Here is a 19346-nt window from a genome sequence, read left to right as displayed (position 1 = left end):
CAGACCTCTCCTGACCCGCCCGCTGCTCCCCTCAGCAGTGTACTTTGTCGATCTGCCTGTTTTGCTCCCCACTCTGTCTCTGGTGAAGTCTCTCGTGCCCCTGAGCCTCTGGCTTGTACCCCAGTTCTGTATGAACAAATAAATAAATCTTTAAAAAATAAACAAAAAACCTTAAATAGGAAAGTATTAGGAATAATGGGTGATTCCCAGTGTCAATATCCATAACTCTTTTTTGTATGTGTTTTATAGAACATGGTCTACAATCATTGGAATCATTGTTTTTCCAAGAGTTAATAAACTGTTCTGTCAATAGCCAAGTTAGTCTTTTGGGCAAAGATAATGTCTCATAAATAATTAGTCTAAATAGTATTGCCTTTTTTGTGGAACACCTCAGTTGAATATATAAAGGTTTCTTCTACTTATTTTACTGATTTTTTGTTAGGGTGGAAGATTTGAGGTTTTTTCCTTTATACAGAGCAACAAATCCAGTCCCCTTATTTCTAAGACAGAAAACATTTATTCCAAGGTAATCCGCCCACGGTATTTGTTTGTAACCTTACATCTGTCAGAGGGCAGTTGTGTGTTTTTTCATCTTTCAACTTTTTATTCATATAACATTTTCATGAACTATTATCATAATGTAAATTCTTGTAAATCTTCATTTTATAAGGTGTAGAGTTGTTTAATTGAAATGATATAGAACTTTGAAATAGAAGAAATCAGTTTCCAACTTGATTAGTTCATCTATATGAGCTTGGGTGGACTGTTTTAACCTCTTGATGGTAAATATGAAATTAATTACAATTCCTTCTATTAATACATTTACTTCCTGAGGTTTTTGCAAATACCAAATTATATGCTTGAAAGTTTTTGCTAAACTGTGAACTGTTGGATATTGAAGTAAGATTATGTGCATCTTAAAAACTTGTTTCAGCTAAGCTCATGAATACAGAAAAGAACAAGACAAATTTCATTTACTGAGATGTTTTCCTCTTAGTGGCATCTTATAGAATGGTGTGCACTGTATATGCAATATAAATAGATATAATAATGTTATGATTCCTGGTTATCAGATATCCTGGTTGGAGGATATTAATTTTACAAAAATATGATTTTAGTGATTTTAAAGAAGATTGTGGGAAAATGCCTTATACCAATATTATATCTTTTCAAAACACTTATTTTAAATATCATAAAATTTTAGTCTTTTAAAACATTACATTAACCCAAGCAAAAGGCTTTATAAGAATTAGCGAAGAGGCCCTCCCTGGTGGCCAGCGGATTAAAGCACTGCACTAAGAAGCTTAAGCCACTTCCGCAGGAGTTAGATCCCTGCCTGCCCCTGAGAAGATCCACATGCCGAGGCAGACCTCTCCTGACCCGCCCGCTGCTCCCCTTAGCAGTGTACCTTGTCAATCTGCCTGTTCTGCTCCCTGCTCTGTCCCTGGTGAATGCTCTCACCCTCCACATCTCTGGCTTGTACCCCAGTTCTGTATGAATAAATAAATAAATCTTTAAAAAGAATTAGTGAAGAGGTTTATATTGACTTTTTTCAAAGAGATGAACACTTCCTTTTTCAAATGCAACCACCTTGGTAGCCTGTTCATGCTACTAGTATTGCAGTGTTAACAGTTCATAAACTGACTAATTACTTAGTTAATAACTCTTGAAAATAAAAAAATATATATATGTTATTTCTTCACTGTTAAGTATAAAGTATTCTCTATTCTTCATAGAGAACAGTAGGCTACATAGTATAGAAAACAGACCAATATAAATTATCCTGAATTTGTGCCATTTTAGGGCACAAATTTGTATTGCCTCACTATTAAGGAAAATTCTAGGTACTGTAGGCCCAGTAAAAGATTCACTTTGGAGAATCATTTTAAGATAGATGGAAATGCTTTGGATGATTTTCTTGTTGTTTTATGAAAGTTTATTTATTTCCCTAAGTATCTACATGACTTGGGTAATTCAAGTTTATATATATACATATATACATATATATGTGTGTGTGTGTATATATATATATTAATTTAGTTGATCTAAGTGATTTTGCTAGATGAAACTTCACTGTTTTTAATATTTACATATTCACCCTTTTTTTTTCCTCAGGAGATTTTATGAAGATGGAGCAATTGTTTTGGGTGAAGAAGCAAATATGCTGGCTGGCATGCTGCTTGGACTCAATGCTATTGATTTCAGGTACTTAATCTAAATACATTTGTGTTTTAAATTATTTCACTTTGTAATACTTTATACTTAACAGTGTTCTTTCAGTTGTTTAAGTAAATCACATAGTTATGCATTGATATTTGATTCATGTTGTTCCCTTTCAAATGACATCATTTTTCTAGATGGTTTCTAAATGCTATTAGAAAGGAGACTGTCAAATTTAAGGGGTTAATTGACAGGCTTACTCTGTAGCTTAGGCAAACAAAATTAGACTACATTTCTCTAAGTAGAAAAACCCTGTGTGCTGGAAGCACTGGGGAAGTTTTGGATCTTATTTCTTAGTATTTTTAGCAAGTTTTCTTAGCTACTGCTTTAAAATGAAAAGAAACTATGCTAAAAAATAGATTCAGAGTGAGAAAGATTTTCATTATCTCATGTATTAAGAGCTGTCAGATACCCTGGGTGTTTTATATTATTTGTATTATGTATCCATAATATAAAAAATGTTAATATTTGATTTTATTATAAAAAATGAATTGATTTCATGTTTAGGTGAAGTACTAAAAATGGACAGTATAAGCACTTTTTAGATTTTTAGAAACATTTTATTGAATTTATTTAATTGATCAAATATTTTACATTACAATTAAAAAAACTGGCCATAACAAGAACTCAAATATAAAAATGAAGGAAATGTATTTTTTTATAACCACATCTCTTAAATATTTAAGAATTTTAACAATAGTAAGTATAACACTTAAATGAAAACCTGCTTTCAGTCTTGAATTAAAAATAATGCCCATTTTCACCAAGATTACCTTTTTCTAGCAAATGATTTCCTTTTCAAAATATTTTTACTTGATAATTGTAATTTTCCTCTACTTAAAATTTAATAAAGTATGAAATTTACTAGCTTAAGTTTAGGATGAAGATGATAGATGCATTATGAATGCTGTCTTTTTTATTTCTATAATGGTATTTACTTTTGCATAGCATGCTGTTGGCTTTGTCTAAACCCTGTACAAAATTTATTTTTTTAGATTTAAAAGAAAGCAAAACTCTGGGTTAAGAATGTAAACTGTTGATATAGTATACCACATTGAAACTATATAATTCTGCTGAAAGCATTATAAACATCAATAATGTTCAGTAAATAAAGGAATACCCATGTAAATTGTTTTCATTTTGATTATACCTTATTCAAATGTTGAAAAGTACATATACACACCCTTGATATTAATATATTAGAACAAATGCTTCAATAGGCAAACTTTCCAAAGAAACCAGAAGGTGGGAGTTCATAGATGGATTTACTTCTTTGAATAGTTTATGTCTTATAAATATTTCTGTTTATATTCTTAGAAGATGTACTTTATTTTGATAACAGTAATGACTGAATAAATTTTATTTTAAAAATTATCAAATTGGATATAGCATCATAAAAAACAAAGATGACTGAATTGGTTGTCTGAGAGTCTTAGAATTTTTTTTTATTGACCTTATAACAGACTTTGAGAAAATCTTGTTGCTATAGCAACAAAAAGGGTTGGCTGGAGATTAGATTTTTATCATTCTTTTAAGGTAAAGCCTTATACCTTAAATATTCGAATATTTTAGAAAAGCTTCATTTTCTAGTTAGATCTTTCCAGGAGATATTACATGTTAGCTGAACATTTTTATCTAAAATGAACAATTCTTTATTTGCAAATTCTCCAGTGAATTCTTTTTTAAAAAGACATAAAACCTTTTAAAATTTATTTTATAAGACTTATTTATTTATGTGTACAGAACTGGGGTACAGTCCAGAGGTGCAGGGGTGACGAGACAAATCACCAGAGACAGAGTGGGGAACAGAACAGGCAGATCCATGAAGTAAGCTACTGAGGGGAGCAGCAGGCAGGACAGGAGAGGTCTGCTGCATCATGTGGGTCACCTCCCTGGCCGGGGATCGAACTTGTTCTGAGGGGGCTGAGGCTAACCTTGGAATTCTGTGCTTTAATCTGTTGTGCCTGGTCACAAGGGAGGGCCTTCTAGTGAATTCTTAGAAGTCCAGGGAAGATAAAGGTAGGATCAAATATGTATCCCAAATTTGAACAAGTCTCTCAGTAACTTTTACTTTTATGTGAAATCATTACATAATATAGTATTAATATTTGCGATGCTTTCTCTTGAATTTATTTGGAGCTTATCTGTAACAAGTGACATTAAAATTATAAACAGAATATTCACTTGCAATTTGATAAAACAAATGTCTCTAAAAATATTTTATGATACTTAACTTTTATTTAAAACTTTATATAATAATTTACAAATAAATATATATATGTGTAACTCATATGTCTGTTGTCTTAGCTTCTGTTTAAAGGGAGAGGGATTGGATGGCAACTTTCCTGCTGTAATAGACTATACACCATATTTGAAGTTTACCCAAAGGTATTTTGACATTTTTAAATATGTTATTAAAATCTTTAATTGAATATTGTGTTTTGCATTATATTCACCTGACTAAAATGAATTTTTAAAAAATAATTCAATATAAAAAAATCATTCAAAAATAAAAATTCCTGTTTGATAGGGATTGCATTGACTGTGTTCTCTTTGGTTAAGATGGCCATTTTAACAATGCTAATTTTTCCAATCTATGAGCAGGGAACATTTTTCCATTTTTTTAATATTATCTTCTATTTCTTTTAACAATGTCATATAGTGTTCATTATATAGTTCCTTCAGTCCTTTGTTAAATTTCTTACTAGGATTTTAATTCTTTTTTGATGTGATTGTGAATGGGAGTGTTTTTTTTATTTCTTTGTCCTAGCTCTCTGTTTTCCAATAGTAATACAGCTGACTTTTGTATATTAACTTTGTTGAAGTGATTGTTAGTTCTTTTAATGGAGTCTAGGTTTTTCTATGTATATCATTATATATCACATCATCTGCAAATAGTCAAGTTTTACTTCACTCCTAATTTTGGTTCTTTTTATTCCTGCTTCTCTAAGTGCCCTAGCTAGAATTTCCAGTACTATGTCAAATAGTAGTTATGAAGGTGAATACCAGATCTTAGTGGAGAAGTTTTCAGTTTTTTACCATTGAGGGTGATATTAAGTATGAGTTTGTCATACATGACCTTTATTATATTGTTATGTTTTATCTATTCCCATATTCCTGAGGGTTTTTATGACAAGTGGATATTGAATCTTATCAATACTTTCTCAACATCTATTGATATGATCATATGTTTTTATCTTTCCGTTCATTGATGTGATGAATAATATTGATTGATTTTTGGATGTTGAACCATCTTGTGTCCCTGGAATAAGTTCTGCTTGGTCACTATTTGTGAGCATATTAATGCATTCTTGAATTTGGTTGGCTAAGATTTTGTGGATGATTTTTGTCTCTATATTCATAGGAGAAATTGATCTCAACACTCTCATTATATGATATATACTGATGTTATGTATTCCTGACTTATTGTTCCCTTAACCTTAATCAGATAGTTCTATCCCTATTTCTTATTACTTTTATTTATTTTCTTTAAGGATTTATTTGTGCATTCAGAACTGGGGTACAGGCCAGAGATGCAGGGGCAGTGAGAGGATTTACCAGAGACAGAGTGGGGAGCAGAACAGGCCAATTGATGAAGTACACTGCTGAGGGGAGCAGCAAGTGGGTTAGAAGAGGTCTGCCGCACAATGTGGGTCACCTCTGGGGCAGGTGGGGATCGAACTCATGCGAAAGTGGCCTTAGATTCTTAGTGCTGTGCTTTAACCCACTGCGCCACCAGGGAGGGCTGTTACTTTTATTTTTTAGCAAGAAATCTACTTATCCTATATAAATATGACTGTCCCTGACTTTCCTTAGTGCTCATTTGCTTATAGGATTACTTTCCACCTCTTTAATCTGAGCCTACTTTTATATTTGGAGTTCATGTGTATTTCCTAGAAACAGCAAAAGGTTGGATTTTGGTTTTCGATCCACCCAGCCACTCTGTGCCTTTTGATTTAGAGTAATTACTGATATATGGAATCATGTTTTATATGTGTGTGTGTGTGTGTGTGTATGGAGTCATGTTTTATATGTATATATGTAGATTCATGTTTTTATATATGCATATATATTTATAAAGAGCAAATTTATTAGAAAGGGGACAGGAAAGGAAAGTTACAAGTGGGCAGGAAGAGCTGCCAGGAGTCTTCTGTTGCCATTTTGTCCTGCTTACAGTGTTTATCTGTAATTATATTGAATATATCATTCCATTTTCACCTTGCCCATAGGGTTTCACACTCATAATAGTTGGATATGGCCTGATAGTAGTAGTTGTATAGGTTCTCAGCTTTATCCCATTAGGCACCCATGATATCCTTTCTTTGTCCTGAACTCTTGGAAATTTCATGGCTGTGTCTTGTTGTAGGTCTCATTACATTTAGGTTACCAGTTGCTCTTTTAGCTTCATGTACTTGCATATTTAGTTTGTTCTCCAGGCTTGGAAAATTTGTCTCTGTTATTTCTTTGAATAACTTTTGTGTTACCTTCTTTCACTTATCTCCTTTTAATATACCCACTTTGTAATATTGCCTTTCCTCATGAAGTTGGGTGATATTTGAGATGTTTCTTCATTTTACCCCTTCATATTCCTCTTTCTTCTTCCACCTGAATTCTTTGTACATTATCATCTTCAAGGTCACTGTTTCAATATGCCATTGGTCTGTTCTAAATACATTTCTGAGTGCTGTTCATTAATTTTATTTTTCAAGATAGCCATTTGTATTTCTGCGTTTTTTTTTTTTTAACTCACACACTTATTCTCTGGAGACTTATTCTCTCTTTACAGTGAAATAGCTCTTTGAGAACTTCAGGTATCTAGTTTTTTTGTTTGTTTGTTTGTTTGCCAAGTTTGCTATTTTTTTCGTGTCCTAAGGGTGCAGTGAATCCACTCTCCAGCAGGTGGTGTTTTGGGGTTTGTTTATTTTAATTTTTTTCTGGACTGATGTATGATGTTCTATGTCAGAGAGAACTGTTCTGAAGCTGCAAAGTCAGGAAGTGGGAATGGGGCTTAAAAGAGTCCTGTCACTGGTAAAAATGGTGTATGTGTATGACTCATGTTTTCGGTAGCACTGATGACCCACCTGTCTGGATTTCCAGCCCTGCATTTTTATAGGTTGTGGGTTGCATTGTCAGCATCACTTCATGGAATCAACTCAAGTCCTAAGACTGGTGGCAAAGGGGTAGCACTATTTCCCAGACTGTCCTCTTCACTGTACATCCTGCCCAACTGGCTCACCTCTTTATATATGCCTCCTCAGTTATAGATGTACCTCTATACTAATCAGCTTTCCTCTAGGACTGTCAGCAAAACATGGGAACAAACCTCCAAGATCTGCTTAAGTGTCATTTTTTCCACTAAAATATATTTTCAGAATTTATGTTTTTTTAGTAAGAGATGCTTTTTTTAAAAAAATAAAAATTTATGTATTTATTCATACAGAACTGGGGTATAAGCCAGAAGTGGGGGTAGTGAGAGGTTTCAACAGAAACATGGGGAGCAAACAGGCAGATCAATGAAGTACACTGCTGAGGGGAGGAGCAGGGAGTCAGAAGAGGTCTACCATGCCATATGGATCACCTCCTGGGCCGGGGAACGAACTTGCATTGAAGTAGCTGCGGCTAGCTTGCAGTGCTGTATCCTAACCCATTGTGCCACCAGGGAGGGCTTAAGAGATGCTTTTCATTGTCAATAGGATATAAAAACTAAAACACAGCAGAAATTACACACCTTTTATGACAAGGTGTAAATTTGCATTATTAGCTAAATTACTTATTTACTATCCATTCAGCTTTTTTGGACATCTGCTGATTGGATATTTAATACTGAGAGGCAATGTGATAATTGCTTAGAAATGTATAGTGTGGGCCCTCCCTGGTCGTGCATCGGGTTAAAACGCAGCACTAAGAAGCTAAAGCCACTTCAGTATGAGTTAGATACCTGGCCCCAGAGGTGACCCACATGAGGCGGCAGACTTCTGGCTGCTCCCCTCAGCAATGTATCATTGATCTGCCTATCCTGCTCTCCACTCTGTCTCTTGTGAATCCTCTCACCACACCTGCACCTCTGGCTTGTACCCCAGTTCTGTATGAATAAATAAATCCTTTTTGAAAATGTATAGTGTAATACCACATTGCCTTATTATGGTGACTTAGAGCAAATTACTTATCATTTCTTATTGTCATTCTTTGTTAAATGGTAGAGCAATACCTCATGGAGTTATCATGAGGATTAATGAGATGATGTATATGAAATGTTTGTAAAGTTCTTGGAATCATTGTAGGTAAGTATCTTCTTCCTTGTCCTTACAGGGAACTTTCCCATTGCGGTCCTCTCATTCTACCCTTGTGGACAGTTATTTACTGAACATGCAGAAAGTGAAGCATTTAAATTTTCTTGTGTAATTCTGTCTCTGATTAACTATTAAGTATATCATTTTAAAATGAACCTAATTTACCTCTTAGTATTTTAAATTAAACTAAACTTTTAAGGTTTATGTGATTTAAGGTAAACTGTTCATTAATATGAATTGTTCTTAGAAACTTATGTTGACTAAATAATTAAAAATACAATTTATAAAAAGTGGACCAGTTAAAGATAATGGGTTGAACATGTCAGTATCTTCTCTACTTCTTTTGACTGCTGAAATTATACCAAGGAATAAATGTGTAGGTACAGTGAAACAAAGAGAATTAGAAAGTGGCTACTAGGTGAAAAAAAAAATCAGTATTTATTGAATCTTTACTATGTCCTGGACATTGTTCTGAATGCTGAGGAAAAGTTTCCAGTGCAAATGAAAAGTGAATGAAGCATGCAAAGTTTCTTCATTATGTTGATGACATTAGTGAAAATATAGTATGGCATACAGAGATAGATGTTGTATCGTAATATAGGAAAGGCAAGTAGAATGATATGGGTGGTGAGTAGTAGATTGTAGTTAAAATTTTTTGTTTACTATTCCAACTGAGATCATTTCCCCTCATTTTCAAGTACAATCATTAGAAGTCATTTTCATGAAAATTTAGTTTTCTGAAATATGCTTGTACTGCCCTCTTTCTGGATGTATTATTTTGCTATCCTAGTGCAGCAGTTATTTTTTTCTTAGCATTTTGAAAATCTTTGTTAATACTAATTTCTTCATATATATCTTATATTTTACTAATCCTTTTACAATTACATCTGCTTTTTTTAGATATCCACTTCATTTTAATGTCAAAATCATTTTTAGAAGTTGAATCTGTATGTTTTTTTCAAAAACAGAGCTTTAGTCATTGCTTTCTTACCTCCAATTTACCTCAAACCATGCCTGTGACAGGCAAATTTACTTTGGCTTGTGTTGTTTTTTACTTTGTTTCCTAGACCACTGACTAAAAACATCTCCTTGGCTATACCTTCTTTTAATGTAGAAGTCCTCTGATTCACATTTGCAATATATGTAGATGCCAGCATGTTGGGCATCTCTAGTACCACACAGATTGTTGAGGATGAAATATATATTTAATATTTCCTTCATCCTTTTGACATTTCCATATTTTATCTATGTTAACCTATGAAATTACTGTTTCTGACTTAAGTTTCATTGGGTTGGTGTTTTTTATTTAATGTATTTTCCATGTCTTTCATTTTACTTGTTCTGTATTCATGTGTCTCTTGTAGTAACCTTATTATTAGCTCTTTTTTTTACTTAATCAAACCTGAGCATCTCACTTTTGGTTGTTGAATTATGTGATGATTTATGATTATAATTGTTCATAATTATATGGTTTTTATAATTTCTTTTTGTATTTGTTGTTTTTCTCCCCTAATAAATCTGTTTCTTTTTATTCTTTATAAATGGTTTTATATATAGGTATATATAATATACATGTACATTATATATGTATATTATAATAATATTATGTAGGTATATATAAAATACATGTATAGTATATATGTATATTATAATACCTGTTTTATATGTGGTAATTACTTCTTATATTTTGAATTTTATTTTTCCCTATGCCTTTTAAAATATATTAATAGCTTCTAACCCCAAGAGCCATACTTTCCTCTCCAAGTAGTTCCCCCTCTTCTGTTTCCACCTTATTCTGGCTCCTTTACCATATTTATGTCATAAGAAATTTTGTTTTTGATGATGTTTTTCAAATTTTTAGAAATGTATTTTAGTGGATAATCTTTCTGCTACACCTCTGCTTCTCTTTCTTCCCCAGTAGAAAATGCTTAGGACTAACTAGTTTTTCTGAGATTCTTGTTACCTGCTTTTTGCCAAAGCTGGGCTGACTTTGAACTTGATATCATACTCTACTGAGATTAGGCTGGTAGTACTGTTTTTCTTCTTTGCTGTGGGATTGGACAAATATGTCCCACTTGGACCAGAGGACTTGCAGTAAGCTTTCCCCCACACTGAATTTCTGATTCTTTTCTTTGAAAACCTTTTCTCTCTCAGGACAGTCCCATAGTTTAAATGTTAATTCCTGTGTCCATAAACCTCACTTGAACATCTGTGGCATCTCTAAACTTGACTTTGTAAGATAGAGTAAGCATCCCATACTTGTCATTTTTGTCAGGAAGTCTATATATATCAGTATCATGATTATATTATTTAGGGTAAATATTTTGGAGTTTGCTTACCAGTAACTTGCAAATGCAGACATACTCCATAAAATCAACGTGTAACATTATTAACTTTAATTCTTTTAAATATATTAATCTCTCCAGTTCTGGTAGTATCAGCAGTGATGAGGAAGAACTAAGGACATTGGGAAGCAGTGGTAGTGAAAGCAGCACTCCAGAGAATGTTGGACCTCCATTCATCACGGATGAGAATAGTTGGTTCAACAAGTGTAAGAGAGTTAAACAAAAGTATCAACTCACCCTGGAGCAGAAGGTATTTATCAGTTGTCAAAGTTATTTGAATTGGTTCTAGTTGTTGCCTTCAGCTGTGACTGACAAAAGGCTTCAACTGAATGAAACTATTTACCCATTTTTACTTCCTTTCCACTCTTAAATTTCTTAAAGTGGTCTCCTCAATTAAAAATCAGCTAAATTTTTAGGAGAGGCTTTCCTTTGTAAAGTTTTGTCTAGTTTTATATTTTAATATAAAAAATGAGCCACTTATTTTTCTGAATGCAGTTGTATTTGGTGAAAATGTAATGATTGTCTAAATAAATTCCATCTGTCTGTTTTGTTTTCTAAATCAGATTTTTCAGCAGCTCTTTTGTGCTGAGCACTGAATATACTAGGCAAAGTGAAATAGATAAGAAAAAGTAAAATAACCACCATTCTCGTTTTTTTAAAGATTATTTATGTATGCATAGAACAAGTGTGTGTGTGGGTGTGGGGGTTGGGAGAGTGTAGCCAGAGATTCCAGGGTGAGAGGATTCACCAGACAGAGTAGGAAGCAGAATAGGTGGACCTAAGGAAACATATTGCTGAGGGAAGACAGAAGTCTACTTGCCATATGTAGGTGAACTCCCTGGCCAGATGTCAAACTCAAGCCACAGCAATAAATAAACTCCATTTTCTTGAGGTGTTAAAATTTCTTTTTAAAATGAACTGCATTATTATTTTCACTTTTATCTTTCCTTTCAAAGGGTATTATTCATTATTCATATGGAACATGCAGTAGAATTAGTAATAGATATAGACATTAAAATATGTTCTATCAGGAAATAGTAATAAAATTAATTTACAAATACAAATACAAATAGATTCATATATATAAACAACTACTAATTAGAGAAGACAAAGAAGCATTTATAGTAGCTACAAAAATATGCCTCATATATTTGAACAAAACTCTAATGTCCTGTTAAAGATGTCTGGTAACAGCAAAAAGTCAGACAAAAATAATCTGAAAGATAGTCACAAAAATCTGAAATCCCTCACTATAATAAAGATTTTTAAAGAGTTTCCTGTAGGGCCACTCTCTCATTGAACAGGAGCTCACTAAGCACCAGACTTACAAGAATTATCTTTTAAAATGTGGAATAAGTCATAACTTTTAAAAGGCATTGCAGGCACTTGACTCTGGAGCTAAGGGGCAGTCCCCTTGTAATTAAACACCAAAAAGGAAACCAGAGACATAGGCCACTATTACTGAGGTTGTACTGAAAGTAGAAAGCCGGGAATGAAATGCAAAATAGCAGAGTAAATACAGAATTTGGTAAGTAAGCCTTGACTATATGAAACAATGACTACATTACTGACTATTATAGGGTAGTAATGGTTTGAGAGATACTTAATTGCTGCCTCATGGAGGAAATAGAATTTCTAATTTTTAGCTTTTGCTGATTTACCAGCAAATGGGTAAATGCTCCCATGGTGGTCATTGACATCACTGAATGCAAAATTGGGAAGAGATGCACAGTAGTAAACTATTGTGTGGTATTTCTACCAGAGGAAAAAAAGATATATATGACTTCAAAATACAGCTGATAATAGTAAAATACTTAGGAACTCATGAGGTATAGTAGTTTATTTCCTTTTTATAGATAATTAAAAGTTTAATACTAGCATTATTTAACAAATGAATTACTAAGTTTTTAAAATTTAACAGTTAGCTCTTCCAAGCTGGAAGGGCTTGGAAGAGTATCTCGCCACTTAGAAGTAAAGTGGAATTAAAACAATAACTGGGCCCTCCCTGGTGGTGCAGTGGATTAAAGCACAGCACTAAGAAGCTAAAGCTTGATCCCAACCTGCCCCGGAGGTGACCACATGGCACAGCAGACCTCTCCTGACCCACCCACTGATCCCCTCAGCAGCGTACTTTGTCAGTCAGCCTGTTCTGCTCCCCATTCTGTGTCTGGTGAATCCTTTCACTGCCCCTGCACCTCTGGCCTGTACCCCAGTTTTTGGATGCACAAATAAATAAATCTTTAAAAAGCAAAACAAAACATTAACACTATTAGAAAGGATGAGAGGATGCTTGAAAATAAAGCTAATTATAGAAAATAACTAGCAATTTAGTGTCGATACCTTAGAAAAATGAGATGAAGAATTTTTATAAATATTATTTCTCAAAAGTGACAGACTTTTAACTGTTAAACAAAGTAAATAACAAGATTAAAATCTATCCCTTCATACACACCAAAATCACCAAACTTGTTTGGTTCTAGAAATAAGCTTACCATATATTCAAAGGGTAGTGATCTCTATTTTATACTGACTATTCTGAAAATAGAAAAATAAGGTTATTTTCTAATGTACTTTGTGCATTTAGTATAATTTCAATGTTAATATAAGGTAATGTGAATATAATATCAGATAGAAATATCATTAAAAATATAAAAATAGGACCCTCCCTGGTGGCGCAGCGGGTTAAAGCACTGCACTAAGAACCTAAAGCCACTTCCGCATGAGTTCAATTCCCACCTGCCCCGGAGGTGACCACATGGCGTGGCAGACCTCTCCTGACCCGCCCGCTGCTCCCCTCAGCAGTGTACTTCCTCCATCTGCCTGTTCTGCTCCCCACTCTGTCTCTGGTGAAGCCTCTCGCCACCCCTGAGCCTCTGGCCTGTACCCCAGTTCTGTATGCACAAATAAATAAATCTTTAAAAAAAAATAAAAAATAAAAATAGTATGAACATGAAGCTATATGTAGTCTATGCCCTAGCAATTCCACTACTAGTCCTATGTTCTAGAAATTATTGAATATGTGTCTCTTGTTACACATATTTACAGAATTAGACATATAATTGTGTGTTCACAAGAATATTGTTTACGAAAAACCTAAAGTAAGCTAATGGACCATTTATAGTAGAGTGAATAAATAAACTGCAACACTCAGTATTGAGAGTGAATGAACAGTACCTAATCTCATCAGTATAGAACTAAACAATGAGATTTTAAAAAAAAAGAAGCAAGTTTCAAAAAATATAAGGAAAACTAAACAATATATTATTCAAGGGAAAATACACTTGTGATAAAGCTAAAAGGAAAAAAAAGCAAGGGATGGGGGCTTTTCTGGTGCCCTAAGAGTTGAGTCTCAGTACTTTGAAGCTATTGACAGCCTCTGCAGCACCAACTCAATCCCTGACCAGGGAGCTGACCCCATTGGCACAGCAGAACTCACTTACTCATTGTTCCCATCAGCAGTGTATTTTAGTAGATCCACCTGTTCTGCTCCCCACTCTATCTCTGGTGAATCCTCTCACTCTCCCTCTGTACCTATGGCCTACACCTCAGTTCTTGTATGCGTAAATAAATCTTTTTTTGAAAAAACCAAGGGGATCTGAAGACATTATTATCTTTGCAGAGGAAGCAAGGAGTATGTATGATCCAGGAAAGGCACTATAGGAGGTATAAAGTCTTAGTAATTAATCAAGATAAAATTGTCTTCAGTCACTTTAAGTTTAGAACAGTTTCTCAGTCTTTTATTTTGGAATATATGAATATGAATATTCTTTAAATACTAATGTTTATAGCCATATTTAGCTTATGTTAATTTGAATATGTGGACAATTGATTTTTAGTTTTTTTATGAAAACAAATTTGAGACTCTTTAGTGAAATATCTGAAAAAAAGTTCATGTAGGGGATAAGAGCAGTTGCTACTGTTAATGTGTCATAAAGTTAGAATAGCTAAAACAGTGTGTTAATGACACATAAATAGGATAACAATGAATATAGGAAACTTTTTGAGAGCAATCTGGAAGCACATTGCTACTGAAAAGAATAGGATGCCATGAGACAGGAACAACCACAAAGCGTAAAAGAGCTGTTGAAAATTAACAGATGACATCCCGAATTTAAAAATTTATCAGAAGCATTTGGAAGATAAATTCTATTAAGTCTCCTAGAAAGCAGAGCTGAAACAAAGAAACAATAAATAAGTAAAAAGTTAAGAGGGAGTCAGTAGAAATTTCATATCTATTTGGTGTTTTGCTAATAATAATACGTTACATACAGTGTAACGGGCACCATTTACCTATATTGATCCATTTAATCCTCCTAACCAGGTATATTTATTGTAACTTTTTTATGTGATGAAACTGTGCCTTAAAGTGATTAATAACTAACCCAAGGACAATTAGCTGATAAATAATAGAATTGGTATAACAGTAAGCAATTCCTTGACAAAGCCTGAAGGCCTAAATAAAACATACTACTTCCCACTTATTTGTTAAGGATAAAATGTTAATCTCTGATTTTGAACAATAATCACATAGAGACAATTTTTAAATTGGCCATTCTGTAATTCAGTCTGCATATTGACCCTAAGAGGCAGGTAGAATATCACTAATGTGGGGATTTAGAAATCAAAATATTTTAACTAAGTTTTACCTCAAATTATAAAGATTTTATTAAACTTTAGAGCTGTGAGCATATGTTAAATATTTGTGTTCCTTTGAAAATTTTTACTATTTTTATCAGATACTTTGATATCATGTCATTACAGTAAAATTAAGAGGCAGCTCTCCTGCCAGCCTCTGACTCTGTAGGTTATGCCTCTTTTTAACCCTCCTTTCCTAAGAAACCGATCTTTTATTCATGTGAAATAAACCTATAGATTAAAAGAACATTTAAGTTACTTAGCATTTATATTTAAGATATATATTTTGAAATGTGCAGTTACTATATTTAATTTCCAGGGTTATCTTGAAGAATTATTACGACTTCGAGAGAACCAGCTGTCTGAATCAGTCTCCCAGAACAAAATACTACTTCAAAGGATTAAAGGTTCTGATTTGGCCCATAAATTGGAAAAAGAACAATTAGAATATATAATTGTGGAACTTCAAGATCAGCTGTAAGTGAGATCCTTTTGGAAGAATTGTTGGTGGCATGTAAACATAAGAAAATGTCATGTTTTGACATTTGATTCATTACATTGGTACAGCTTTTTCCCATGGCAAGATCTTGTTTGATTAAGAAAATTATTTATTTATTTATGTGCACTCTAATACAAACTTCTTGTCACTTCTCAAATAATTTTTACCAATCATACCACTTTGCCAAACTTGATTTTTCAATTTTTATTGTGAAAATCTTTTCGTATTAACATTGATTTAATCATTAAGAATAATTTAAAAATTTTCACTTTGATATAATTCCAAACTTTCAAAAAAGTTACAAGCATAGTACAAAGAATTCCCATATGCCCTTACCTAGAAACAGCAATTTTCAACATTCTACCACATATGGCCTATAATTATCTGCCTCTTGAATACATCATACCTTTTCACTCCTTAAGTTGTGTCTTTCCTAAGAACAGAGGTGGTCTCTTATATAACCATATTTCAGCAATCAGTTTAAAATTAAAATTGACATAATGGTTTCGTTTTACCTGTAACTCATTTAATTTCATCAGTTGTCCAAATACTGTCCTTTATTACTTTTGTTTTTCTGATACAGGGTCCAATCCAGGATTATATTTTGCATTTGGTTGTCAATGTTTTCAGTCACTTTTAGTTTAGAACAGTTTCTCAGTCTTTTTTTTTTTTTTTGCGTAAGATTGATATTTCTGAAGAATATAGGCTAATAACTTTATAGAATTACAATAAAATCCCTTTGATTAATTTACTTTTTCTTTCTGATTAGAATGAATCTATCCATTTTTGACTGAAACACTTTAAGTATTTCAGTGTACCCAAATGAGAACAAAAGGAAAAAAAATAAAGGATAAAAATAAAAGCAAAAAATAATATGCAAAAAAGAAAAAAAAGGCATGTGTTTTCTCAGATTGCATCCAATGTTTCATGAAGTCTGTTGGTCTTTAATATTAATTTTAATCTTTTGGCTAAGAAGTTTTTACTTCTTGTTGATGAAAAGAATTATATTCACATATCATTTCTTATTTTTCCTGATATTTTAAAGAGAATTTGTCCTATGATGTTAACCTGCCCTGTCACTCATTGAAAGGAAGATTAAAACCTTCCACTGTCCTTTGCTTTTTTTAAGCAGGGATAACCCGACAGTAAAAATTATTTATTTCTTTATAATTAAAAGTATAGGGAGATAATTTCATTTTATGTTACAGATTGTAGAGTGGTATTTCTTAAGTCTTTAAATTTAAAATAATTATGAGATTTGTTCATATTTTATCTAAAGAAATATTTGTCAAAATTAAGTATTAATGTGTCACATTCATTTTATTTTTGTTAATTTTAAGGAAATTGAATAACTCAAGGTTTTTGGTTTTATTAAATAATCAACCAGATTTATGGTTTCATCATTACTTCTATGATAGAAGTGTGTAACTGATTCTCTTGATTTTGCAACCGAAGTGTATAATTGCTTTGTATTCATTAAATCAATATTAATAGAACAACCAATGAAAAATTAGGGCTCCAATCAAATTAGACTATTTTCTTAAAGATTTACTTCTTATACATTATGTCTGCAGGTGTGTGTAACCTGGTGTCTTGTAAGATGCCTTTGTATAAAAACTACTTTCAAGGATAGTGAACAGAAAAATAGTACACAGCCTTTTGAGAATATTCATAATTCACCACTTTATCATAGTCATCTTTAAAGCACAGGATATTCTGGGCTTTCTTGCAACTCTGAAATGAGAATTGGCTTTTTTTTTCTTTTTAAGATTTTTCATTAATAGGAAGGCCTGTAGATATATTCTCAGGATATAAAAATGGTCCTGGGAAGACTAAAATTAATAATGTATAAATTACAAAGTCAGAAGCTTCTTCTAAGAATATGAAATAGAATATGAAGCATGTAATATTTGCTTTTGCATTGTGTTGATGATGTTATTTTCCTGGGTAATTTAAATTCTTTGTCACTTTACTTTTAAAATATTTTTCAACAGTTAAACGAGGGTTCCTTAGTAAAGATACCTGAAGAGTCTGTATAGTGTAAGGAATGGTGCATTACTGAAAGTAGGCCATTGTTACCATTCAGTAACATTTGATGTAGAGCCTGGAGAGTTGTACTGTTGTACTGTCACAGCTGTGATAGCATCCTAGTTCACAAATTTTAGGGTTACTACTATACACCTCTTGAGAGTGCAAGTGATGTCATCACTACCCACTTCATAGTAGACGGATTATGACAGTTACTGATCATATATATTTTGGCAGGTAATAAAAATTTATAATCATGCTAATATTTTTCATGTATTCTATTACCCATATAAGAAAAATAATAAAATTAAGATGTATATCCAAAAGGGAAAAAGATATCAGACAGTTAAAAATATGTTCTATTGGACTTTGTAGGGCATTAATGGAGGTTAGCTGTTACAACAGGAAAGGGTACCAGTGTGATATAAGATTACTTTGTTGCTTGTAATCATGTTTTATTTAAAAATGCTGGCAGAGTTTTTTGTAGATTTATCCTTATATTTGGACCAGGAGATTAGCAATAGTTGGGCCTACGATACAGTACTTCACACAAAAGTAACTTATTAGAAAATAAAAATTTACTTTTGGTATCCTTGTTTAGTAAATGTTTTTACCTTGAATACATGTTAAAAGAAAGCTTCCTTAAATAAGAATTATAAATAACATGCAGATTATTATTGATATGCAAATATTTTTATTTTCATTCTTTAGCATTTAATTGATCCTTATAATTAAAATTTAGAGTTTATATTCTAGCTATTGTATTTCTAGTATTTGTAGTCTAGCTGTTGTATTTTTAATGTTTACTAAGTTTTTACATATGCACAAAAGAGAATTAATTATACTGGGAGCTTAGTGCTTACACACAAAAATAACAGCTGAAAATTTCCCAGACCTGGGGAAGGAATTAAATATATAAGCTCATGGAGCTAACTGAACACCTGTTTATCTAAATCAACATGAAGCAACATTTGTCTTTTTTCCTTTTAACTTATAAGCAGTTATAGAGAAAATTATAGTCTTTCATTCTTATGTACTTTTAGTTTTGAGGTTTTTTTTTTTTTAAAAAAAAACCCTGTTTTGAAAATTGAGGATGCCTGATTCACACCTGAGAGATGTTGACTTAATTGGTCACAGGTGGGGCCCAGGCAAGTAAATGTATGTTCAAAAAGCTTTCAAGATGTATCAGATACCCAGTCAGTTTTGAGAAGCACTTTTAATAAGCGATTGGATTAAATTTTAGCTTTTTTTTTTTAAGAACCGGGGTACAGGCCAGAAATGCGGAGGGTGAGAGGATTCACCAGAGACAGAGTGGGGAGCAGAACAGGC

At 32.7% G+C, this 19346-nt stretch overlaps 1 protein-coding gene across 5 annotated transcripts in view; it reads left to right on the top strand.

Moving 5' to 3' along the window:
* The window catches only part of RUNDC3B (RUN domain containing 3B), a 105272-nt gene that overhangs the window by 60867 nt on the left and 25059 nt on the right, over positions 1-19346 (top strand). For all 5 annotated transcript variants that reach the window (XM_004676872.2, XM_004676871.2, XM_004676870.2 and 2 more), the window contains 4 exons: positions 2116-2205; positions 4528-4608; positions 10937-11105; positions 15810-15967. In XM_004676872.2, the coding sequence (XP_004676929.1) occupies positions 2116-2205; positions 4528-4608; positions 10937-11105; positions 15810-15967 (498 nt within the window). The remainder of the gene's footprint in view (positions 1-2115; positions 2206-4527; positions 4609-10936; positions 11106-15809; positions 15968-19346) is intronic.

The sequence above is a fragment of the Condylura cristata genome, unplaced genomic scaffold (assembly GCF_000260355.1).
Source record: "Condylura cristata isolate star-nosed mole 26May11 unplaced genomic scaffold, ConCri1.0 scaffold00005, whole genome shotgun sequence".
NCBI classification, from domain to species: domain Eukaryota; kingdom Metazoa; phylum Chordata; class Mammalia; order Eulipotyphla; family Talpidae; genus Condylura; species Condylura cristata.
This window is presented reverse-complemented; position numbering and strand designations above follow the sequence as displayed.